This window comes from Trematomus bernacchii, unplaced genomic scaffold (genome assembly GCF_902827165.1).
Source record: "Trematomus bernacchii unplaced genomic scaffold, fTreBer1.1, whole genome shotgun sequence".
Lineage (NCBI taxonomy): Eukaryota > Metazoa > Chordata > Actinopteri > Perciformes > Nototheniidae > Trematomus > Trematomus bernacchii.
The window spans coordinates 6,818,400-6,844,024 of record NW_022987739.1 but is presented as its reverse complement, the minus strand read 5'-3'; the positions used below and the strand labels follow the sequence as shown (position 1 = coordinate 6,844,024).

At 45.4% G+C, this 25,625-nt stretch overlaps 1 protein-coding gene across 1 annotated transcript; it reads right to left on the bottom strand.

Annotated features, from left to right (window-relative positions):
- Positions 1-361: 361 nt before the first annotated feature.
- prrc2c (proline-rich coiled-coil 2C) lies at positions 362-24,809 on the bottom strand. Its single transcript, XM_034146873.1, is given in 35 exon segments — positions 362-2,234; positions 2,984-3,256; positions 3,364-3,490; positions 3,690-3,790; positions 3,881-4,075; positions 4,237-4,347; positions 4,470-4,701; positions 5,628-5,953; positions 6,045-6,157; positions 6,330-6,548; positions 6,641-6,812; positions 6,912-7,013; positions 7,590-7,682; positions 7,951-8,199; positions 8,288-8,482; positions 8,564-8,649; positions 8,760-9,108; positions 9,111-9,275; positions 9,732-9,886; positions 10,005-10,168; positions 10,858-13,374; positions 13,457-13,667; positions 13,781-14,042; positions 14,360-14,568; positions 14,645-15,329; positions 15,428-15,602; positions 15,826-15,913; positions 16,006-16,148; positions 16,471-16,550; positions 16,673-16,974; positions 17,092-17,217; positions 17,611-17,720; positions 17,860-18,034; positions 18,168-18,337; positions 24,425-24,809. Coding segments are annotated over 34 exon segments (8,877 nt in total). The 5' UTR covers positions 18,283-18,337; positions 24,425-24,809; the 3' UTR covers positions 362-1,982.
- Positions 24,810-25,625: the final 816 nt, after the last annotated feature.

The window sequence follows — 25,625 nt, the reverse complement described above, 5'->3', positions numbered from 1 at the left end:
TTTAATCAAGCCTATTATATCAAGTGTGCACATTTCTATATTGTAGACCAGATGGCTTGCAGCCTTTAATTGACAAACTGCAGATAGATGAACAGTTAAAACCTTGCAATGCAAACTTTTTTATTATTTATGACTAGTAACGTATCTATATAGCATTATTTAATAACTGTATCATTGATGAATTTATTTGTTCTCCAATAAACCCTGTAAAAAGGGTGCCTCATTGAAACCCAAATATTGCATTCATAGATTTTCCATATTTAAGCACTCATTTAAATTGTTAGGCATTGTAGTGACACCTAGTGGAAATAAACAGTGGAAGGTGACTTCAAGAACAAACCAGGCGTCAGTGAAAAACATCTCAACAGTATATTATTTTTATTAGTTTCTGTAACCAAACCAAGAGAATGTAAATAAGACCGTACATATTTTAATACAGCGATGAAACCCCTGTACAAGTTCAACAAAAAAAAATAAAACAGAGGAAAAAAATATCGTTACCCTCCCTCCCACATCCATCCTCCAAAGAAGGACTCTTCCCCCAGCTAGGGTGGAGGTGAGGCGGACCCCTCCCCACCTCAGGGTGCATACTACTGTACAGTTCTGAAGGACCCTTGTCACCACAACCCCGAGATGAAAGCATTGTGGGTGGACAGCCAGCGGAGGTGAGGCAGAGACAGAAAACAGCACTGATTGCTCTTTTTCAGTAAAGCCAACAATACGTGTCCTTCTGCCCAAACATTTCTGAATTTTAGGCTTTTTAATATTTTTTTTCCCTCCTTTTCTGTCCTGTTAATGTCCCCCTCTTAGTGAAGGTTGACATACAAACGCTTAAAGTTTTCTACCGTTTCAACTCCTTACCTTTTCTTTTGTTTCCTCTAAAAAGCCCTATCCTGCTATTGTCTAGCTAAGGGCACTGAAATCCGTCAATAGCAGCAGGCCTGGGTGTTTTATAGTGAAGTGTGTATAGGTGTGTGTTTGTGTGACAGCAAAGATAGGAGGAAGCAGTGAAAGGGTGTGTGACAATAGCTCCTAATCTGGAACAGCTGTATGTAGTGATCATACATTAGCCATGTAATCCCGTGAGTTAAATCAAAACTCTGCTGCCATGGCAACAGCAATCCCAAAAAGGCTGTGACGTCATCTCTCTCTTTTTAACCTTTGGCTAAATAAACAGGAGAGTCCAGCTACGAGCGTTCCCCGTTTAAAGCACAAACACACACCTGACACACATCAGTGATTCTCAGGCAAGGAGATGAGAGCAGAAGGCAGGAGCGCAGGCTCACAGGCAGACTTATCAACAAATCAATCATTAATTTCCATCAACTGCTGTAATTTTCACATTTCAATTCTGGTAAAACAAAAATGACGAGAAGTCCTCTTATCGGTAACCGTGGATGAAACCGTTAGTGAGTGTGTGCGTGTAGTATTGAGGGCCATTTACACGTGCACAGATCACTTGATTAATTATGATGGGATATTGGGCAACAAAAAGTGTGCATCGCTAAATGACATCTCCTTAAACAGATGATTTTGACTACAAAAACAAAACTTTCTTCTTTCTTTAACAACAACAGGTTTCTCCTACAATATGCTTGATCCTATTGGGGAAACAAACAAAACAAATCAAGAGCTATAAAAAAAAAAATGGCAAACTCAGCAGCAAATCTCATTTCAAATTTCTCTTTCCAACCGTCTCAGTAGATTTCTATGGAACAACTTCTGCGGCCATTTTATCGTCATCTAAATACGATGGAAGAATCCAACTCAAATGCCGCCACCTACAGTGGGACAGGATAGGAGAAGAAAGAAGAGGATTATGTATTCGCAGGACAGTGCCTCCTCAGTAACCACTACCATCGACTCCCCCCCCCCCACACACTGTCCCCTGGGGCTGATATGAGGTGGTGACTGAGTGAATGGGGCTAGATTCTCTCTCTTCCATCCATTCATATTGTCATCTGAAGAGGTTCTGCAGCTCTCTACTTGCCATCCTCTGGTTTGATGGCCTGCGGCTTTATGGGGCCAGTCCGAATGGGCTTGGCCGTGGAAATGGGGGGTTTGTCGGATTCGGGGCGGTCGACTACTGCCTGGTGGTTCGGGGCAGAGGTCTCGAGCAGGGGTTTCCCCCCCTGATCAATCCGAGACACTTTGCTGACCTGCGGGGGCTTGACTTGCTGCTGCTCGGAGAAGAACTTATGAGTGGCCTGGAGCACCTCAGCCCGCTGCTTCGCCTGGAGAGTAAGGGCACAAATCTAAAATCAGCAAACTCACCCAACACTGAGGACAAAGACTAGTCTGTTAAACTAGGATAGTTGGGATTGTTTCATTTTGTGTTGTATGAGGTACTTGGTTGGCATGCCCTAGTCTGGAGAAGGGATTACTGGCAGAGAAGCTAAGTGACGTACTGTTTTGGAGAGGCAGCAGCAAAACATCTGAAAATAATATAAAATACATGAGTTTATGCTATATTTAGACTATTCTCACTGCTTTACCTTGCCTTCAGACAGCTCTTTCCTCAAAGCAACTTCACTCATAAGCAAAAGCAGTCATTGTACCTCACAGAACACGGGAGTTGGTGGTCCATCAGTTCTCAAGGGTTAGTTATTGTGCATTGTGTTGGGTCACACAATAAGATGAATCCATCACTGAGGCAATGGTAGATCAGCAACCTCTGTGTTCTGCTAGGTTCTTTTGTCGATGGAGTCTGGTAACTTGGTTGGTTATTGGTCTTGACAGAAAGGTAAATATAGCGTACACTTAAACTGATTTCCATTTTATTTAAGGTTGGTGTGTTTACTGTTGGCTCCTGTTGTACTCCTGTCTGTTTCTCCAAAATGGAGGCATACCAACCACCATCTACTATATGTAATGAACGGACTATAGAAAAAAGAAATCTATATACAACCCCCTGCAGACAATCCAAACTATCCCTTTAAATGAAACGAAGAACAGAATCAACGGATACATGAAGGAAGCAGACCTTTAGATCCTGTTCAGCATTCATGGCATGTGGGCCTCGGGGAGCCGGCGGGGGAGGAGGCCCTCGGGGAGGGTGCTGTGGGTGCTGTGGGTGTTGTGGATGTTGCAGGTGCTGTGGGTGCTGAGGGTGTTGAGGTCGGGGATGGGGCATGAGACCCCCACCCACATTGGTTGACATTGGAGGGCCCATAGGGGAGCGCTGGACACCTCCGGCAAACGAGTTAACGTGAGGAGGACGAATCAGAGGAGAGACCAGGTTGGGCTGAGACAAAATCTGGAGGAACAAACAGGACAATGAATTGGTGGTTAACAGTTGAGTTCCATGCTAGTGAACATTCTATAAACACTACTAAAATACAGGCTTTATGAAGACTGCTCTACCTGTGGGTTGAACTGGCCAGGGAAGTGCTGTGCCATCCTCATGCCGGCGGAGCTCGCCTGAAACTGCTTCTGGTACAGCATGCTGTTGATCTTACTGGACTGGCTGCTGGGAGAGGTGGAGCTGGCCCTGCAGGCAGAGGAGAGGGAAACCATGAAATCACACATGGTGGGTAAGTACCAGATACATTGACTTTGGTCTGTGTAGCACAAATGTGTACGACTAAGGACACAACAGGTAGCAGGGCCTTGCAAGGCTTGCACATTCCGAGTTTTGGTTCCAATTGTTAATCCACATTTGCGGTATGATAAGAATGTATGGGTGGTACCTGTAATGGCTGGAGGTGGGTGTAGTGCTCCTGGCGCCGATAGGAGGTGTTCCGGGCTTCATATCCATCCCACTGCCAAAGAGTTTTAGATCCATGTCCATCTGGAAGGTGACACCGCAAACAAACGTTACAACCACATTCCTACAAAATGTTAAATTAAATAGCGTCAGAGTCGCATATGTCTGCATTACCTTGCTGGTAGGGGGCTGCATCATGCTGTGGCTCGGGCCCATGAGGCCTCGGTACGGCTGGGAGATGGGGGGCTGTCGGTTGATGTTGGGAGGCTGTGCCTGCGGGGGAGTGGGAGGCAGCGCCAGGAGGGGCTGGCCTCCACTCGAGCCAAAGTTTGACAGCGACAGCTGGGAACTGGACAGAGGGACCGTCACCTGGAGAGAGATCAAGATGTTACATACCAACAACAGCAAATCATTGATGAGAAAACCATGCTGCTTTTCAGTTTAACATCAATGTGTGGATGAGTGGTAAACAACATAGGCTATAAATATGAGGTTTAAAGTTTTTATCACCGCGTTTGCTTATTGGTTACCTGTTGCATTGCAGAACTGGGCGACTGAGCGTTGCTATAGTAACTGCTCTGGCCGTGCTGTTGGACTTGCCCCGAGTACATGTTTGAATGCTGACTCATTCCCTGTCGAGCCTGCACCAAAGACAGATAAGTCTGATTGGATGTACACAAAATAAATCAAATACAGATGTCAGTATGAGGAAAAGATATGACAGTACAATACGGTAAATCAATTCTGGGAACAGACTGGTTACCTGCAGCAGGTGTGTGTCCATGAGCTGGGAGCCCCCCATGCCAGAGGGCTGGTTTAGCTGCGGCTCGAACAGAATGGGAATGTGCTGGGTGGAGGAGGCCTGCTGATAGGCCAGATTAGACTGAGGTTTGCCCAGATCAGGCGCCTGCACGCCAGCATAGCTGTGCAGGGAGGGTCCCGACAGCATCATGGAGGGCTGCGACAGGCTGCTCTGCATGAAGGCCTGCTGAGACCTGAGGATGGAGTGGGACATGGGTCAGAGGAGAGAATAATAGAGATGCACCCATCCATACACTGATATTGGTGGGGGAATCTTCTGTGTAGCAATGCATTGGGAGTCACCGACTCAGGAAGGAGACACGGTGAGAGTTGGAGCTTTTGATGTCAAACACTGATGGGTTTATTTCAGAGTATCGGCCGGAGGATTCACATCACAAGTCAAAGAGTCAGAGGTTCTGACTTCACGGTAGAGTTGCCACGTCAATTCTGAAGAGCCTCTCTCTATGCTAGACCTTTTAACTGGTTCACAGAGAGTAATCAACATCTCTGAAGGAGTAGACTAAACAGCTGGGAACACTGAACCACCTGCGTCCGACACTCATGGCCTCAAAGATTTCACATCTTAGAGTCCACAAACACCGATAAAGAAGTGCCTCAGCGTTCTCACAACAATTACCACTCGTGCCAGACAAGTTGACCGGTCACAACACATATGGCACCAAGGCCTTTCCTTAAAGGAGATAACAGACGTCAGAGTAGATCATAAAACGTCACAGAGCAAAAGGTTAGATATCTAGAAGAATTATTCCCTAACAATATCAATTATTTATTTAATCAGTGGACAATATCGTAACGCGCAGCTAAAATGGTTTCAGTGGAGTTGTGATTTAAGATAGACTGAGAGAAAAAACATGTTGTCTGCCAAAAAATAAACCGTTTTCAATGTATTTTATTTCAATACTTAGTATGCAATGCTGTTAAGAAAAGTTTTACAAATAAAAAGTGCTCCATCATCCAAAAAAAGCTTTAAATACAACATGTGATTGGAAGTCCAATGCTTCTTCCTAACTGGAGCAGCTTTAGAACATTAGAGTTGGAAATTGGGATACTGGCGCTTCTGCAGTGCTGCATATTTCCCCTGTGCAGTGCTGAGTGTTACCTGTAAGGCTGCAGTGAGGAACTGAACAGGTCCTGTGGTTGGGAGACTGGAGGACCGGCACTGAGTCCCAGCTGAGCCTGATGTTGATGTTGGTGTTGGTGTTGATGTTGTTGATGTTGGTGTTGTTGTTGGTGGTGTTGTTGTTGATGTTGTTGATGTTGTTGTTGATGTTGTTGTTGTTGTTGTTGATGTTGGTGTTGTTGTTGTTGTTGATGATGTTGGTTATGGTGTTGGTTATGGTGCTGGTTATGATGCTGGTGCTGGTGCTGCGGCTGACCCTGCAGTGGAGCGTAGATGGGGATTGGAATCTGCTGCACTGCTGTCGGCTAGAAGGTGGAGAAACACAGACAAGCAGTTTTACCTCCATGTTTAAAAAAACATTCTTGCAGCTTGTTTCTGACAAAGAGACAGTCCTACCTGCGAGAGGCCGGGCTGGAAACCTTGCTGCTGCGCCAGGGAGGGAGGTGCCAAGCGAGGGTGGGGGGCACTGAATAGGTGGCTAGTGTCCATGTAGAAGGCTGGAATCTGAGCTGCAGAACCTCAACATACAAGGGTTTGAATATTAGGAATTATGAACATAGTGAATCATCCAAAACATGAAACTGAAGGATCAGGACTATCAAAAGAACAAGCCGGTTGGTGTTTAAAGTATACATTTAAAGACATAACAAACGTCACAGTTCAGTGCCATGTTTCTCTCACCTGCTGCAGACTGAGAGACGTACACCTGGGGGGTCTGCTGCTGCTGGGGCAGGAGTGTAGGCACACAGCCCAGCTGAGAGAAGCTGCTGCTGCTACTGCTGCTGCTGGAGGACAGACCGCCACTCTGCAGCTGCTGGGGCTTCACCTTGCAGATGTTAGGGGGGTCCGAGGCTGTGGTGGTCTTGGTGCTGAGTGATGACGTTGTATAGGTACCAGAACCTTCAGGGTGGAGATAAAAATGTGTGAAACATGTACATCTTTGACAACACTATTGGAGATATAAGGCAGATGTTTACTGGGAGTCATGTTACCTGTCAGAGAGGTGCTGGGGGTGACAGAAGCCACGGGAATCTGTGGCATAGAGGCTGAAGAGAAGGTGGAGTACGAGGACGCACAGGATGTGATGGGGGAGGAAGAGGACACGACGGGGGAGTTCTTCTCCAGACTCGGGGAATTCTCCCACGCCTTACGAGCCGATTCCATCTGAGGAGGAGACAGAATGTAGCAGGTATTTAGGTAATGTTAAACTGAAACCTTTCTCAGAAGTACAGCACACTCCTGGTGTGTTGCTTCTCTGTGTACCTTTAGTGTTAGGTCAACAGTAGCAGGAGAGACATTGCTGAGGCTGGAGCTCTGCTGCAGGGTCTCTCTCCGAGGAATGGGCAGTGAGTGGGGTAGTGCCACCTGAAAAAAAAAAAAAAAAAAAAAATATATAAGTCTTTGAATAATACCCAGTTTTTATGATTAGAGTAGTTATCCTGTGAATAAGAACTGTATGGCACAGACCTAGAAAATAAGGATGTACTAATCGCAATTTTAGCCTGCCACAATTACGAAACATAAAAACGATTATTTTGCTTTGCTAGGTTGTGACAGTGCACGGCAACATATTTGATCTAATTTATTTGTATTTATCATATTTATATATGTTTAGTAGCTTGTGGAAGTGCGCTCCAAAATATGTGTTGATCTTGTTTATTGGTATTTATTATTTTGATATTATTTATTTTAAGGTAAATATAAATGTATCATTTTCTTATTTATTTTTGTATTGGTTTTTCAGTTGAATTATACGTTCAGGGTAATCAACAGTTAAAAAGACACTGTTGAAATTATTATTTGTATTTGTTTTAAAGTTCAATAAATTGATGTTTTCAAAGTCAATGAATAATTGTATTTAATAATCGTGATCTCAATTATTGACCAAAATAATCGTGATTATGATTCTTGACATAATCGCACAGCCCTCAGTGTACTCACATTTGCCACCAAACTCTCTTCCATTTTATTCACTCCTGTAGGAACACTGTCAGCCAGTGAGGAGGAGGGGGTGGTGTAGTCGGTGACAGACTCCTGAGAGGGAAAGACATATATTCTGTTAATTCAGACATGTTTTTGTGCAGCAATATTACTTTTATATTGATAGAGGTATTATTTAATTGAAATTCACTTCTATTGTGAGCTAGTAAAGACAAGACTTGGTTATTAATTCAACACACATCATAATCATTACTTTAACCACACGCCCAGAGGTTAAGTGATTGCTTCGCTCAAATCAACTATCATACAAGTAGATTACAAAAAGAAAGCCTAGCTGTGTGATCATGTGACTCTGATGTACCTTAGAGTTGCTGTGGTACTCTGCAGAGGGGATTGTGATCATGCCCTCGATGTCTCCTCCCAGCTCTGGTACTGTCTCGCTGCAGGGTGGACTGGAGTCTGTGGCTCTACTGACTCCTCCAGGGACTCCTCCCTCCATCCCCTCTACATCTCCACGTGCGTCTTTGGCCTTGCGGTTCTTCAATGAGCGCTCTTTACCAATGGGACCTGGCTTGTACTCCTTGGTTTCCACTGGTTCCATTTCAGGAAGCTGAGGAGTCGGATTTACACGATTACAATGGTGTTTTTATATCGAACAATTCTAAAACCAAAACAACAATGTATGATGGCTAAACTACCTTCTGTGTTTTGATTGGGCCAGCTCGAGGTTGTTTCTGTCTCTGTTCTTTGGGAGCGGGTAGTTTGTTTTCAGACATGTTTTCTAGCAACGCTGGAACTCCATCACTGTCGGTGCTGCCTGCAGATGACGGCGCTCCAAACTGAATACTGTCTATTGCCATTTCCACACCTCCCTCCGATCCAAGCTTCATACCCTGAAACACAACATTTTTCAAGTTTAATAATTGAGTCTAAGGATTATACACTCAACCAAAGACGGGACGTATTCCACATACCTCAGAGGAAACCGTGCCAATAAAGGAGGTAAGGGGTTTGTTCCAGGCACTCACAGAAGGTGGCTGTGGAGGGCTGATTGGACCAACTGGAATAAACACATTGCATATTTTAGACAAGTTTGCTGATTTATGAACTTAATCACAACATTAAGGACTCAAGCAAACATTTGTAACAATAATTGACTTTTCCACTCACGTTTCTTGACATCAGGAAGGACCGTGGTGCCTGCTACCTTGTTCTCCCACAGCTCTGTACCCAGAGTGCTGTGCGTCTGCACAGGTGCGGGGGGGAGGCTCTTTGAGGTAAAGTCCACAGTGGCAGGGGGGATGGAGGGCAGTGGAGCCACTGCTCCTTCCAGAGTCTGCGGGGATGCAGTAGGCTGGGAGGGGGCGAGGTGAGGATGCTGGGGGGCAGAAATTGGAGGTTGCTGTTGGGCCTGAGGTTCGGGGGGGACAGGAGGCTGAGACTGTGTAGCCTGCTGTAGCTGCTGTTGTTGCTGTTGTTGCTGCTGCTGTTGTTGTTGTTGCTGCTGTTGTTGATGATGTTTTGTTGTTGTTGCTGCTGTTGTTGTTGTTGCTGCTGCTGCTGCTGTTGTTGCTGCTGTTGTTGATGATGTTGTTGTTGCGAGGACTGCTTTTTGGCAAATCTTGGTGGCAGCTTTCCTCCGCCGCCTCCTCTGCTCTTCTCACCAGAGCCTTTTTTACTCCAGTTCTGTAGAACACAGTACGAGTTAGCAGTGCATGATGATATCAGAACATCAACTTTTCCAATAAAAAGGCTTTAAAGTAAGATATCGCAAAACTACTCCAATATACGATATGCCAAAATGGTACATTATCAAACAATTTGCGATTTAACATGCGCGTTACAGTTTACTCATTTTGCCTAGTGAACTTTTACATTATAAATGAAGTATTTTCATATCTGGAGCTGCCTCTGGGCCATCCCTTAAACAAAAAAAAAGGTATAATAATGTTTTATCCACTACAGAAACGTTTTTATTTCTCTGCAATTAGATAGTAAAAAAACATGACAATATAGTGCATCCATGACATGAGTATTAAGAGGTTATAGGGACTCAAATATGTCCGAATTATTATCATCCAAGTACTGCATTGCCGTTTCAGTTTATGTAAACCAAGTGGGCCAAGCTATCCCTTCTCTTACCTGAGGAGTCTGCTCTTCCTTTTTCCGTTTCTCTTCGTCTTGCAGCCGTTTCTGTTGCTTGCGGGAGACCACCTCTGTGAAGCCGTCATCAATGGTGTTGGACTGTGGGTCTTCAGTGGTGGTGACCTCAGGATGGTCATCGATGATCACAACACCTACAGAAGACGGGACAGAAGAGAATCAAGACATTTACATTCAGTTTTCAGGTTAAGAGGAGCAGGAGCCAGGTTTAAGTTCCAGGCTCAGAGTCAGGATAAAAATGTGTTTACGTACTGGCATAATTGTTAAGATCAAACTGAGAAAGAGCATTCTCTTTGGGCTTCTTGGCGGCCTGTTTGGCTTCATCTTTACGACGGCCAGACGGGTCTTTAGTAGGCCTCTGTGATGCTCCTCCAGGTGTTTGTGATGTCCCATCTGGATTCTGCTGGGCTGCAGGGCTGTTTGTATCAGAGACACATGTTAGAGAATAAAGGAAACATTGAAACCCTAACAGAGACTATGTGACACATTTCAATGTTGAATAGATCAACAGGGTGGTGGTGACGGAGGCCCGAGACACAAAGAGTGTAAACGTATTATGTAAATGAGAACAATTCGATTTGCGCAAAAAGCTATGTAACCTTTGTTTTATTCTAACTGTACTATAGACTACAAGGACCAAAGTAGCCACGAGACGGCAAGAGTGAAAAGACATTGACATTTTTTTTTAATGTGTTAGATTCCACTCAGGTTTCTTTAAGAATCAGAAATGCTGCTGAATAAGGTAAAGTGAGAAGATCTAAAAATACCAGCACACTGATGCCATATTTATAAGATTTTAACCAATACACTTGAATGGCCAATTACAGAGTAATCTACCTAAGATTAGAACCTATCAAATTCCAAAGCCCGTTTGGACATGCCATACCAACAGTTGTCTAAAATATGTAGATTCTTCACAAGTGATGCGCAGTGCAACTATTCATTAGACACACAACTACACAAGGGGTTCATTGTATGTAAATAAACCTGCAGTGTTATTCTACTGCACAATTTTGATTGAGTCAACGTCATTGTGCTAAGTGTTAATGTAAGCAGACAAAGTAAATGCCTAACCAAACACAAAAGTACGATTGTTCAAACTCACCCTTTGCGGCCGGCTTTGGCCCCTCCCCTCCTCTCCCCCTTGCCTCCTGCATAGCTCCGCACTGGTTTGGCTCCACTGTTGCCTCTACGATTCTGTCTCTCTGCAGGCCTTTGATTTGAGAAACTCCTCTTGGCTGCAGGAGCCCCGTCACGTTTTGGAGTCACCCGTCCATCAGGGGGGCTTCTGTTGGGGGTCATGGAGCCCTGGGGCGGTGCAGGTGCCTGGGCAGAGGCAGTGGCTGCTTCATGAGCGGCCTCGAGAGCTCCTTTCCTTTCTTCTCGCTCTCTCCTCTCGTTGAAGTCGCTGCTCTCAGAGGCGGTTTCCCATTCCTCATTGGCTTGATCTGAAGAGTTCTGGTTGGACAGGTCAGGGGATTTGGTTCCAACTGCAGTGATGGTGGGGCTGCTGGTGTCAGGCAAGGGTGCTTCCATAGAGGAGGACAAGTCAGGAGCAGGCATAGTGGCGGCCACGTCTGCAGGCACAGTCAGAGGGGTCCCCGGGGCCCTGGACAGGGTTGGGGAGTGAGACACTGGAGCAGGAGCAGAGCTGGGGACAGCAGCAGCAGGCACTGGGAGTAGAGGGACAGAGGGACCTGGGGCTGTTTCTCCATTAGCTAACACTGCAGCCTCCCGTTCCTTCAAGCGCCTAAAGCGGGGGGGTTTATCTTGCCTGGGGGGCCTTGCTGGTCTGGACCGCCGTGGTCTTTCTCTACTACTCTGAGGAGCCCCATCCAAAAATGTCTTGCCATCAGACCTAGGGGGTCTTCGGTCCGCAGCAGGATTGTCATATCTTTGTGAGGACTCTGTGTCCTCCGGCCTGAACGTCTCCATGGGTTTAGATGGCCACTGAGAGGAGGACTCTCTAGCACCTGGCCGTCTAAGAGGGCCCGGGCGAGGGCCACCACGTTCCCTTGTTCCACCTCGTCTACTATAAAGTCCTCCTCTTCCTCGTCGTGAAGGATCTCCCTTAGCAAGGAATCCTGGCTTGGGTCTGCTCTCATCGTCCCCTCTGTGTCCAACCCTTTCCCCCATGTGAGGAGGTCCAAAGCCTGGCTTGTGGGGCCCAGGCCGGGCCTCCCCAGGGAGCTCTCGCCTCAATGGACGGCTAGGTTTGGTGCTAGGCTCACGATCAGAGGGTCCGGTATCACTGGCAGACTCTCTTCCACCTTCACTCTCAGAATCTGTGTTTGAACCCCGGCGCCGTCTACGTTTTGGACGAACTTCAAAGTCTGAGCTCTCGCTGCGTGTTTCGCTTTCTTCCCTGTTGCGGAAGGCAGCAGCGCCTCCAACCAAAGGTAAATCTGAGCGTGATCGGGGCTCTCTGTAATTGTATTCTGCCCGGCTTCGACCACGACCCCCCCTGTTTCGGCCACTGTAAGCACCCCGGTAGCTCCGTCCCCTGGAGTAATACTCCCCTCGACCACGTGCTTTGAATGGGTCAGCAGGCCACTCTCTGTCCCTGTCCCTGTCCCTGTCCCTGTCTCTGTCTCGATCTCTGTCCCTGTCCATATCCTTCTCCCTCTCACGTTCCCGCTCTCTGTCCTCTCGTCGGTATGAACGTGGAGGAAGATTGGACTCCTTCCTGGAGGGCAGTTTGGGTTCTGGATGTTGGTCATTGCTGGGCGGTTTGTCTGCTTTCTCCTCCTGAGAGGAAGAGGTGGGAACCCCAGATGAAGGCTGAGGGTCTTTGACTCTTGGAAGGCCAGTCTGCGTTTCCTCAGCCTCAGCAGCTTCTCTCTTCCCCTCCGCCTGAGATCTGGAGCCCTCAGACACAACTGCAGCTGCAGACGGAGCTTTGGATGATTGATCCTTCTTGAAGCGGTCTCCTCGCTCTCCTCTCTCTCCTCTCTCCAATCTCTCTCCTCTCTCCCCCCTCTCAAGGCGCTTCTCTCTTTCTTCTCTTTGCTCCCTCTCTTCTTTCATGTCCCTAAGGACAGGCTTCTTTATTGGGCCAGACCTGCGGAGAGGTCTCTCTCCACCTGGTCCTTCTCTGCGTCCGGCCCCTGATCTTCCGCCCCAGCGCAGCTCGGCTTTCTGCTTGCTCGGGACTGGCAAAGGCAGTTTCTCTTGTTTGTGTAATCCATCAGGAGGTGGTGTAGCCCTGTTGCTAGTCAACGCAGCCTGGGGCTGGGGGTAGGGTTCATTCGGAGGCTTATCATCAGAACGTTCTGCAGAGTCCTGAATGTCTAGAGATGTTGTTCCCAGGGACAGCCCATCAAACCTGGGCTCATCCAGCTTGAGGGAGTGGCTGGAGCCCTGGGAGACGCTCCTCTGCAGCATCGCCTGGCCGAGAGCTTCTACCTCTTCCCCACTTGGGAGGCCTGCTTCTTCTGAATCAAAGGCTGAGGCCACAGGAACCCTGTCTAGAGGCCCCGATACATCCTCTGGGCCCGGAGTAAATGCTGACAGGGACTCTGTAGGGTCCTGGAAGAAGTTACTTTTGTGAGAGTCCAATACAGTTTGGTCCTGGGGAAACATAGTTGTTAGACCCCCGTCTAGATCCAAACCACAGTCGATCCTGTCAAATAGAAAATGGTTATTTAGTTACATGCATTAAATAAAAAGTTTTTTTCTTATGTTGTCATCTATCAATTATTTACCTCGGCTCTTTGTTATCATCTTGTCCTTTTGGAGGAGTTACAGAGGGTAAAGGCTCCGATTGTGGGTACGGTTCCGATCCCCATACCATCCGCGAGTCTGACGGCAGGCCATGGTCACGAATTGGTCGGGTCAAATGGTCAAAGGAGTCAGAGCTGGAGCTGGAATTGTCACCCGGTTCTCTGCGAACGATCTGCTTCGGAGGCATCCTCCCTGGAGAAGACAAAGGAGAGAGACTTTCAACAGGTTTTCTGGCACATCTGTAACCTTTCAGTACTTTCATCTCTAGGATACATTCTATATTGCTTTTCCAAAGAATTCCCCACCTTGGTGAATGTTAGCTGGCATGTCCATGGGAGGACGTCCTGACATAATGCGAGGGTCCATGTAGGACTGCATCATGAGCCAGCGGGGGTCAAAGCCCATGGACGCCAGGTGCTGGTGGTGGGGGCCAATGGGTTGATACATTGAGCGGTGTTGCTGCTGCTGCTGTTGTGGAGCTGGGACACCGCCTCCGCCACCTGATGGGGACAGGGAGCCTCCACTCTGGTGTTGCTGTTGCTGCCATTGTTGCTGCTTCATCTGCTCCTACAAGAACAGGGATTGGTAACAGAGACAAAACATTTGAATTGTATACATTACATTGCAAGTGTCTGTGTTTGCGTTAATGATGGCTCATCGTCATATTTGTTTGTTCTGACAACATGATGCTTTAAAAATTGCCATTAGGTCAAAACCTTTTTTAACTGGAGGGATTCAAGTTTGAGGATATAATCTTTTTTTTTTTTCTTTTTTTTTTTTAATTGTTCTTTGAAAACTGGCCTTGTCAATGACTTGCACACAAATTCTTATTTAACAAGCAAAATCACAGTTGCCATTAACAGACCAGATGTGGACATCCTTACCTGCTGTCTGAGGAAACGAGGAGGCAAAGACTTTTGAAACTGTTTGGAATAGCCCGAGTTGAGAGAGGGACGCAGAGCAGCTGCCGCTTCTCCTTCGAGTTGTGGCGGTGCCATAGAGACTTCCTCTCCACTGGGCAGGTCCATTTGAGGTGGAGACAGGTGGGGCTCATCCACTGCAGGCAGCAACTCAATAGTATTTGGATCTGTTACTGAAAGAAATATAGTCAGTCGCAACTAAAAAAACATTTACATGCAACCTTAAAGGAACGGCTCTAGTTAACTCACCTCTGTTGTCCTCCAAGTTGAAATAGTCTTCGATAGGCACTGCTCCGTCTACCTGGTTGTCCTCCACCAGGGTGCTAACCTCAACCAAGGAGTTCTCTTCCTCGCTCTGAGGCTCTGGAGCAACGGCCAAGGGTCTCTGGATCGTGGGACTGGGCTGACGAGGCAGGGGAGCCTCCTCCTCTACAATTGGTTCCACTATCTCGAGTTCTCGCTCCACTATCTCGTGTTCTCGCTCCACTATCTCGTGTTCTCGCTCCACCATCTCCCCATCTTGATCCACCTCTTCAGGTAGAGGCGCTTGCACGATTGTGGCCGGTGGTTGTGAAACTGGGATGGAGGGTACAGGACTGGATACGGGAGCAGGAGCTGATAAGGACTCTTCTTCCTCTGCTGGTCCTGCTTCTTCATTGGTGGTCTGAGAAAGGGCGGGTGTGCTTTCAGTTGACTGGCGGTGTTTTTCATTGAGGCGTTTCAGTTTTTCAGCACAAGCTGCGAGTCGTTGTTCTTCCATGCGCCGTTCTTCTTCATCTCTTCGCTTCCTAGCCCGTTCTACAGCTTCAGAAACTTCTTGAGGCTTCTTGCGCTTCTGTCGCCAGGCATCAGAGTCCTCCTCAGCACCAGGGGCTGCTGCAGCCGGTGGTTTGGTTGCACGTGGAGCTCCGCTTACAACAGAACGACTGCCGCCCTGGAGATGCAGAATTACAGATACAGAATTTTCTACTTTTTGTTTAAATAAACAGTGCCCATTGGAAGTGAAGCATGTGAAAGGATAACTGGTTTTACCTGGTAGTCCTGCGGTGCAGCTGACTTGTACTGCCCCATACTGCCAGGGGATGGCGCTCTGGGATCACCATCAGCCCATGAGGTTTTACTGCCCCCAAGCTCGGGACCCTCCTTCCAGCCCTCCTGACCCTCTGCTGGCCGAGATCTCATGCGCTCCACTTTACCCATCCATTCCCTGAAATGAATGAAAATATGTTATAAAGTGAACAAACAAAAAAACATCACATGACTCCAACTAACAATCTCCTAAAACATGCACATCACAAATGCTCTCACATCATTTGGAAATTAAACATATTTTTGAATTTATAGGTTAAATAAATAACCACCGATGTATTTTCTGCAATACTAAAGCGTTAGGGAATGCAAGTGTTTAAAAGTTAGAATGAAATACTAACCAGTTTTCTCTTTTTTCTTTATTTGCTTGGTTCTCCTCATCATCGCTGAAGTTTAGTTTCTCCGTGTAGTCCACTTCCATCTGGGCTCCTGTGAGGCAGAAAGTGTTGGATTGAAAGATGTTAAAATTAATCTGTTTGAATTATGAATTTACGCAGAGGTTAATAGGTGTAGCTACTAACCTGCCCAGCCCTCGTCAGTGTCTGTGTCTAAATTGTCGAGCCCTTTCAGTTCTGTTGCGCTGATGATGGAGGGCCTGTCTGGGTCCTTGTGCCAGCCCTGAGGGGGACCCTGCTGGGGTCTGGAACGGGGACCCCTGACCATCCAGCAGAAGAAAAAGCAGAGAACAGTCGTAAGGCACCTGGTCTAGTACATTCATATTTTCCTCTATTCATAGCTAAATATCAGTAAAGTATCCAGTGCTTCTGTGTGATTGTATCACACCTGAACTTTATTGTTTAGGGAACTTGGGTTCATTTCTAATCCTAAATATAATATGGTATATACGCTGCATGAATAAAACGTTTTTTTTTTTTGTTGCTGTTATTTATCAATTTCAGAGTATATTGTGTGTTTGCAATGATACAATTAAATACAAATTAAAAGTATCCTTTATTTTGGGCTAAGCCATGAATATGTGAACTCACTTTGCTCCTTCCTGTGGGACAGGGTATCTGAGGTTTCCTTGCCCTGGGGCAAAAGAAATTTGAGGAAATGCCTGGAACATCTGGAAGACAAAGAAAGCAATCATCAGGCTTTAAGAGATAAACACAGCTAGATACTTTAAATAGAATGAGCTCTATGAGCTAATAGAATGAGTTTGTTCAAAAATATGGAGCCGAGACTTACATAGGGTGGCATCATGCTCCTGAAAGCAGGGTCAAAGTGTGTTGGTACCCCAGCAGGAGGCTGTTGCCCCCCGTTGAGTTTAGGCTGAGAAGCGGGGACAGAGGGGGGCACCTTCTCCCTGCCGTCCTTTTTCTCATTCTGAACGTCAGCGGTTACTGTTCGCCCAGCCTCTTCAGCTTCCCCTGGAGGCGTAGAGGTATCAGGGACCGCACCCCCCTCCTCCAGAGGCCTGTTGTCCATCTCAGAGGGGCTGGGTGCAGTGATTAAATTCCTGCCTCCGCCCTCACGCCAACTGCCAACATCTAACGAGAAAAAGGAGGAGAGATATTAATTGACAGAGTTCTTGCGGTTCCTGAAGAAAAAGGGAAAGAGAAATCAACAAGTGGACCGTGAATGTTGTTTAAGGGCATGAGCCATACTTTGAGGTCTGAGGCTAGGTCCCGGTCCATAAGGCTCCTCTTCTGCACCATCCTCTTTCTCCCCCTCACCAGCTGCCTGCAAGCTAGGAAACTCCTGGTGAAATTGACTACTCACACGAGGAGCTCCTGTAGAATAAAAGCACATGGTTATAAATACACAGAAATCCCATTATGAAAATATAATACAGAGACTAACAGAGAATCATTTGGTTTAACCTTAGGTTGGTGTACAGTCCCATTTTCAACCTGATATCAGATTTAGTTCAAACTAATGATTCCTGCAGGCTGTAATGAGTGGGTTGCCTGATATCGTAAAGAATTGAACTAGACATACATAAGTGACCACTAATATTTACACATGCCAACATTCTGGTTTTGCTGTGTTTTAGAGATCGCAGAGGAGCAAAGTAAAACAACTAGAATGTTGGGTAATAGTGAGAAGACCTGCTGAGCTAACAGGAAAAGAGCTTATATAGGTTTTATGAGTTGTGTAGTGAGCATGGAGAAAGTGAACAGCACCTTCTATTGGCGTCTGCTTGCTGCTGGCCCAGGAGCGGCTGCCCACAATAGAAGGTTCTGGAGGCGGGACCACGGGTGGTTTGACCGGGGGTGGGGGCGTCTCCTGTTGCCTATGGCAGATGACAAGGACAGTTTCCAAAAACACTCATTTGAAACATGGATGACACACTCTACCAAATATTCCAGATATTATGTAGCCCTTAACAAACACACCGTAATTGTGGTGCTATAGCAACATTATGAATTTACCTCTCCTCCCCTCCCTCAGGTCGAGATGCCCAGCCACTCCCGTCTTTGGGGACGATGTTGACGTTGGGGTCGTTTCCCTTGTTCTCTGCCTTCAGACTGGGCAGGTTGGCCGGAGGGGGCATGCGCCGGCTAGCAGCAACTTTGCCCAAACTTTGGAGCCCATGTCTAGCAGCAACTAGAATGAAAATCAATTGTACATGTAGTAAAGCAAGGAAAGTACTTGAGCATCCTACTTGTTACTTTACTTGATAACATTGATTAATTGAAATAGTTTGCAAGAATAACAGGGAAACATAGTGAGAGCTTACCTGCAGTTTTCTGGGTTTCCAAAGATTTGCCCTTGTAGGTGTTAAAGAGGCTAAGGGTTGCATACTTTGTTTTGCCATCCTTTGCCTTGGTGCTTTGCCCTGACTTCTCTGACATTTCGATGTAAACTCATTGAGTCTGGTCCTTTGGCCTCGCCCCCAGAACCAGCCTCCTTTAGAGCAAGGGTGAGAAAAAAGAAAAAAAAGAACATGAAAGGTGAGAACGTTATTGACACTAGACCATAACACATATCGGACTTCCTTAGATGTTCCCCAACACCCGAGTCTGATGCACGTATAAAGAAAAATCTGCCCTGAACCCGAGCCTTAAACTAGATATGCAGGCCATTTCTGATTTGACCACCAAGTCAATTTGGAGGGGAGAATCAGGAAACAAAAAGCATAAAGTGGATGAGAGTGAGGAATAGCACAGACATAGAGACAGCTTGTTTGGGGCCGCAGTGTCTTTCCTAAGTCACACAGAGGTCATTTATTATTAACGGAGCGGTGGTGGAAATGTGTAAGTGTGTGTGTGTAATGGGGGCTCCATCTGCAACTTGGCCTCGGAACACTCAGTGAAGTAACATCCACTTGAAAAAAGATGGTTTTTAGTTTTTAAAAACTATCAAATGGAATGATAGGCCAAACTGATGAGAAACCCCAGCTTTTTTTTTTTTTAATAAATGTGTGATGCCAAAGTATGAAACTCCCTGATTTTAAAATAATAAAATGCATCATTGTTGTTGTTAAGTGTATTTTAAGGGCCTCAGCAGTGTATGGGCATCTGTATCTTCTTTTCACTGGTGTGCACAGGGCCATATTTGATGTGCTCCTTCAAATGAGAAAAAAAGTATTTGCAGGCAGCCATCGTCCAAATATTTTCTGACATTATTCCAGTTCTGGCAGTAGCTTCTGAAAATATTAAATTAAACAATCTCATCTCTTAAAATTCACAACTTATTATGAATTAAACATTCACAAACTTATAATTATGTATTCACATGTTTAACTGTTACATATGCACGCAACGAACAGAAGAGCGTAGGGCAGAATTAGGAGGGAATTCCGTCTCGTAGCGTTTGTGCACCGTTTTGAAATGCCGCTCTAAATTACCCTTCTTCGGTAAAGCCACGCTCGCATTGCAGATGGACTTTGAATTGGAATAAACAAAAAAATGTTTTCATTCAAGCTCTGCGTGTGTGTTTGGCACGAGCCATTTTGTGTGCGTGCGCGAGCGAGAGAGAGCGCACGCACCGGTGGGTATCTACCGGAGATCGTTGTGGTTAGCATCTGGTGCTAGCTAGCCAAGCTAACGGATATAAGGAGCTTTTTCAACAACAAGGTGGAGGGAGAACTCTCTCCTGTCAGACTGAGAGTCTCAGATAACCTCAGCTCAGGTGAAGTAAAGGACTCTCTCAGTGTTTAGATAGTTAACTTTAGTCTAGTTATCTCAGTGGGTCTCAAACGGTTTGGTCACGATTTATGTAAATAAGTATTTCCGAGGCACCCGTTTATATGATCAGTATAAAAAATAAGAGCATACATGAAAAACAGTTATGAAATACTATGACAGTAAAACAAGAATACAGTTTAAAAGTAGAGTGATTTGTAAAATATCCATGAAGAAAAAGAAAATCTGTTTACAGTTCTGTTTCATATGGGTGTTGAGAGCTGTATCCATAGATCTCTTAATGTTGCTCTCAAAGTGCACCAGATTGATGCTTTTAACTTCAATATTAAAAAAAAAAAAAAAAAATCTTCCCGGGGGAGCATGCCCCCGGACCCCCCTAGAGGAGGTGAGGATCCTCTTATACCCCATTCACACCAACGGTGTTTCAGGGCCGGTTCGGAGCTGGAGCTTGAAAAGCACCGGGTTTTCCTGTTCACACCGCAGCGGAGCAGCCTCTAAGCTCCGGAATCCGGTTCGTTTCGAGCACCAAAAAGTTGTCCGTGTAGAAGCAAGAACCGCATACGTCACGCTTACGTCGGAGGGGGGCGAGATTAACCTGAGATAACAGTTAAGGCGAGTACGGCAAATAAAAGTTGTAACCAGCAGTAGTGCTGAGCAAAGTGACTAGAACGCAACCACACACTTGTAAAAAAAAAAAAAAAACGCTTTATAAAGTCAGGCAACACTAACCAGGCTTCGTGTGATTCTGTTTATTTGTACCTTACTTTGACCATCCGTTCGCTGTTATTGATCATTGTGGAGAGCGGGCAGACGTTTTGTTTGTTATTTGTTTGGAATCAATACATGGGCTGCACAGGTTGTCATGTCCGACTATCACAAGTAGAATCATAATGAAAAATACGCCGGTAAAAAGTGCCTGTAGAAAACGGCTTAGCAAGTAGTCAGTTTAGCTTCGGTTGCTATGCTAACATCACCCATGTTATACCAGAGAAACTTTCATAACAGCGTTGTGATGCCAAACAGCGTCAATTCAGACTGACACGCATTCACTTAAGGGGAACTGGGGATATGTATCAGCTGCTTGTGTGACAGTCAGACAGTGAATACTTTAGAGCCGTGTGAGCTAACCCGGAGCTAATGGCAGAATAAACTCCCGTGGAAGTGCAGCCAGCAGTCGGTAAATGCCGCTGAAACACATTAACAAACAATGAACCACGGCACTCTGGAGAAAAGTATAAGGTTGGAGGAGTCGTTATTTAATTTAATCTGGCTTCGTATGATTAAAAGCAACACGATCATCGACCCGACGCAGTCCCCGGCCCGTTGTTGTGAGGTGAGCTCCGTTGGGGAGAAACTCAGCGACGTAAACTGTGACGTCATGACGCAGCAGCGGCAGCACCAGTCGGGCTCTCAGCGGTGTGAAAAGAGCCGGCGCTAAACCGAAGAACCGGTTCTGAACCAGAAAAGCTCTAGCACGGAGCTAGAAGGGGAAAAGCCTTGGTGTGAAAGGGGTATTATAGGAGGTTAGGTCCACTCCCCGTCTTGTAAAAATAGCAATTTACCCGTGCTTAAACCTATATGCCGTGAAGTGATTATCGAGCCTTCATTGTAACAGTAATAGTGGGTACACTGTATGTGCGTGTGGGGAGTGTTGCAGTAGAAAATTCAACTGTAGCGCTGGTGCATTAATGGGAAACCCTAAATGTTTGAGCACCCTCTATGAAACGTCAAGCTACCCCACAGCACCCCCTAGAGAAAATCTCTGGCGCCGCCACTGGTGTGCGGACTGTCACTCCTGTTGACACGGACAACGTCAGCTAACTAGTGCCCACTGCCCACCAGCCACGCCCCAACACATGGGGTCACGCCAATCACAAAGCTTTGATGCGTTCAAGTGCATTATTCTGGCACAGGAAGATTATGTTATAGGACATTAACGATAAAACAGAATATTGTTGTTCTATTTTTAGACACATCTCGCGATCGACTGGGAGTGCCCAACCAGTCGATCGCGATCGACTGGTTGGGCACCCCTGCTCTAAGCCAACGAATGAGTGATGAATTAACACTATCGAGGCTTTTTTTGAATTTGTCTTTTTCAGGAAACAAAGGCACAGATTACAAGATACACACTGCAAAGGTTAACAATAAAAAGACAGAATACAAATGATGTAGATGAAGCTGTAGATGAAAACTAAGCTGTGTGGCTTTTGAATGTAGCAGTGCAGACTAATCACAGAGAAATGTTTGAGAAATTGACACATGAAATGGTTGCATTAATCATTATTGTACATCAATGTTTCTGGTACAACTTTGTAATGTACAGCAGTGTTGCTTGACAGGAGTCAAAGGACTTAAATCAGAACAGAACCACTTTAGCACATACAAGTACTCTAAACTGCGGTAAAAGCAGTAATGGTCTGCTGATGACTGAGGGTGTTTGTCTGAAACCACCAGACATCACAAGAGAAACATTGGTTTTATTTAACCTGTCTGATATAAATCAAAGGGGTTACTAAAAGTATCCAGCTGGGTGGAGGTGTCCGCTGAATTATTTTATTTTAAAAATCTGAACAATTTTAAAAAGGGAAATCCCCCCCCCCCTGAGAATTGGCCACAATTCTCTTTGTGTGAAAGGTCAGTTTAAGAAGTATATGGCAGAAGATGGGCCAACCAGCCCAAATGACAGCAGTCCTTATACCTCTGTGCGACGACACACTAGTTATGTTATCTGGTTGCCAATGCCCTGAAGAACCATAGTGCCAAAATAAGCACTTCTCACAGAATGGATCAAGTCAGACTCCATCGTAAACTATCAACATATGGTAACTGTGGGCAAAAGGGGAGGGATCTTGGACTAACTATTTGAAGTATTTTCAGATAGTTGTAACAAGACCTAGCCAGAAAAGACTTGAGATCTGCCAGGAAGCATACAATAGCGTCCCTGCTCCCCAGCATGAACCTGCACCCCTAAAGCAACGTCTGCACCACAGTCCAGCCATCACTGTGAGCCATTTTCCTCCCCTTTACAACCACATGTCGGTGTTTCTGCCTCCAAGAAGCAGTTTGTGCAACAGTGAGCCTGTGTTAAGAAGGCTCCTTACAGATTTTCTCTGTGTAGTAAAACCAACATAGCTGGAATATTCCATCCATCAAACCATGTTTAGTAAAGTTATTTTTCTGTCATTAGCTGTAAAAAAAATCAAGTGTGTTTGTACAGGATAAACGTACACTTTAACAATGATTTTAACTTCACAAAAAAAGTGCCCCAATAGCAAATTATGAATCTTTTACAATAAAGGATCTACTTCTAGTTAAACTCAGATGGCTTCCCTGTAAAGTGCTCATGCACACCACTCTGTTTACAATGGGGTCATTGGACTGACCTTTCCAACATTGAAGTCATGTAGATGGCCTAAATGATGGGGGGGGCTGAAAGAACAGGTTGTATTTCCTTGTCCCCATTGGTTTGTCTTGTGTGGCTGCAATATGATGGCAATTGTAAGTATATACATTTAAAATAATAGAGCTACAACACAGACTAAGGTTGAGTATGTGGACGGTGAACTTATACATTAAGATACTGTACTACATGTCCTGGTGCGTGAACAGAAATATATTATTGTATCAGTTAACTGATTCCCACACTTTCAGCATCTAATAACTAATCTTCACATGATGTGTGTCAATGCAAGGGGTTACTTTTAACCAGAAGTATAACAAATGATGACCATGGGAAACCACTTATGTTCATTTTGTTTATCTAGTACCATAAATACCACAGAAATAGTCTCCCTTGGGAGTTGATGGTAATTTAATTCACACGTTTCATTTGATGTTCATGTGCTTTGGTTCAAGGGGTAAATGAACATTTGAAATGCAAGTTTGAAATATACACAGAACACGTTAGGTGACTAACAGATGTGCATCACGTGCAAAGTCAGTTAATTGTGAAGAGAATCACAAGACAGAAATCACTTGCATTTTTTGTCTTTGGCACAATGGCTTGAGCCTTTCATCTGGCAATGTTACCACCAGGATAATCAATAAGTACTAAACCAATCAATATATGCGGATGCCCTCCCTAAAACTATTCAGATGCTGACCCATGATTAATCATGGATGTGTATGTATAAAACACGACCATGTTGCCTATTAGTTATCCCCCAGGTGGTTTCCACTGCAAACAGAGTTCATTCATAATTTAGCCTAGAGTATTGCACACCCCAACCCTGCAAAGCCCCTTAATGTACAGACTCATACAAAAATAAAAAATAAAATCCTCTTTAAAGACCACATCCGTGTGATCCTAAAGATACCAAGAGTTTGAAGGTACGTGGCTAACCTGAATACAATACTAAAATCAGAAATAAATCATGATGATGTATTGTCTGCACAGGTCCATATTTCAGTGAAAATACCGAGATGGCAGCCACATTTATAATATTGTTTCTGTAAATCACATATTAAGCTGCAGGCCATTCTCCCCATGAATCAAACCATACTGGTGGGCTGGGTGGCTCACACCGGCAGGGGAGTAACGTTAGAGGCCCTCATCGCCCGGAACTCAACCAGACCGGGCTCAAATAACTCTTCAATTGGGCAAACGTCAAACACAAAACTGTGAATAGTATAATCTAGCAAACAACATAAATCTTGATGTAAAATATGAAACAGTGGAGATGTAAAGAGAGCAGGCCGACAGCTCGCATCGCTTAGCATAGTTTCGTTTCTCTCTAGTCGCCATCACATCAGCCCTCCACAGCATGCTAACCAGCTAGCCTAGTGTGAACCTCATCTACCGGGCAAAAACCTTCAAACGTTGCCCGTGCATGACATGCTGACTCACCTGGCACTGCCGGTGCTTCCTTTGTCCGTGCGGCTGTTGTGCGGCTTGATGTGTGATCCGATTTCGGCGTGGTTTGTGGTGCACGAATATGTGTCTGGCCGGCGGATTACAAAAGCGAGCGGGCTAGCCTGCTAACCCTGCTCTGCTAACGATGGTTAGCTAGTGTCTACAAACCGCTCTCCACATGCACGGCTGTGTGTCTTCTGTTTCAACGGTCAGCCTGTTCTAGTCTGTTCGGCCGTTGCTGTGGGAACCGGTGCGCGGTCGTCCGGTGTTTCCTCGTTATGCCCTCCCGTTATCTCGTGTCACACCGTTTTTCTAGTTGTGTGAGGCCCCGCTGCTCGCGCCGCGGCCTGTCGCACAATCAAAGATGGCAGACAGTGGTTGCCAGATTTAGCGTCTCATATCCTCCTTTTAAAACTCCTAACCCCCTGTTCAGCCAGGTGGTCAATGAGACATCCGTCACCAAGATGCAGCTTTTGTTAAACTTTCATTTGCAACACAATCATAGCATTTCAATAATATGTAGATATAGCTACATTACGACAGGAGATACAAATAGCTGGCAAATATAATTTGTCTTTTCATTTTATTTACAAAATTATAATTAGTAAATGTAGACCTGCTTTGGTTTTTTTTGATTGATTGATTGAATTGATTGATTGAAAAGTTTATTAACAGCTTGTATATTGGGTACAGTACAGTACAGCTCAAAACATACAATTGTTAAGGGGATGCAGACCAGAGAAAGACTTTCGTCTTGTTTACATCAGGGTCCCCCATTTCCAATTCATCATATAAATATTTTTAAGTTCCTAGATGTTTTTAACCGACGTCTGCGTTTCTGTAATTGTTGTGTTTATGGTGGTAAAGAAGTTGTAACGTAAACAAGTCATAACCAAACAGATACAATTACTGTGTATGAATATTCTGTGAAATGTACGGTGGTCATATCATTGGAAATGTCAAACCTGGCAACCTAAATCTTAACGAGTCACGCGTCGACGATTCTCCTTCCGGGGTCCACCGGTGGTTAACGACTGGCGGTTTCTTTGAACACTGATAACATCTATCTATCTATCTATCTATCTATCATTTATTAGTAAAAAATAAACCCTCTCATATGCATTGAGATCCCAGAGGGAGATCCTTAATCACATGATCCCAGTGTATGCATTGACACATTTCTATGATTGACACA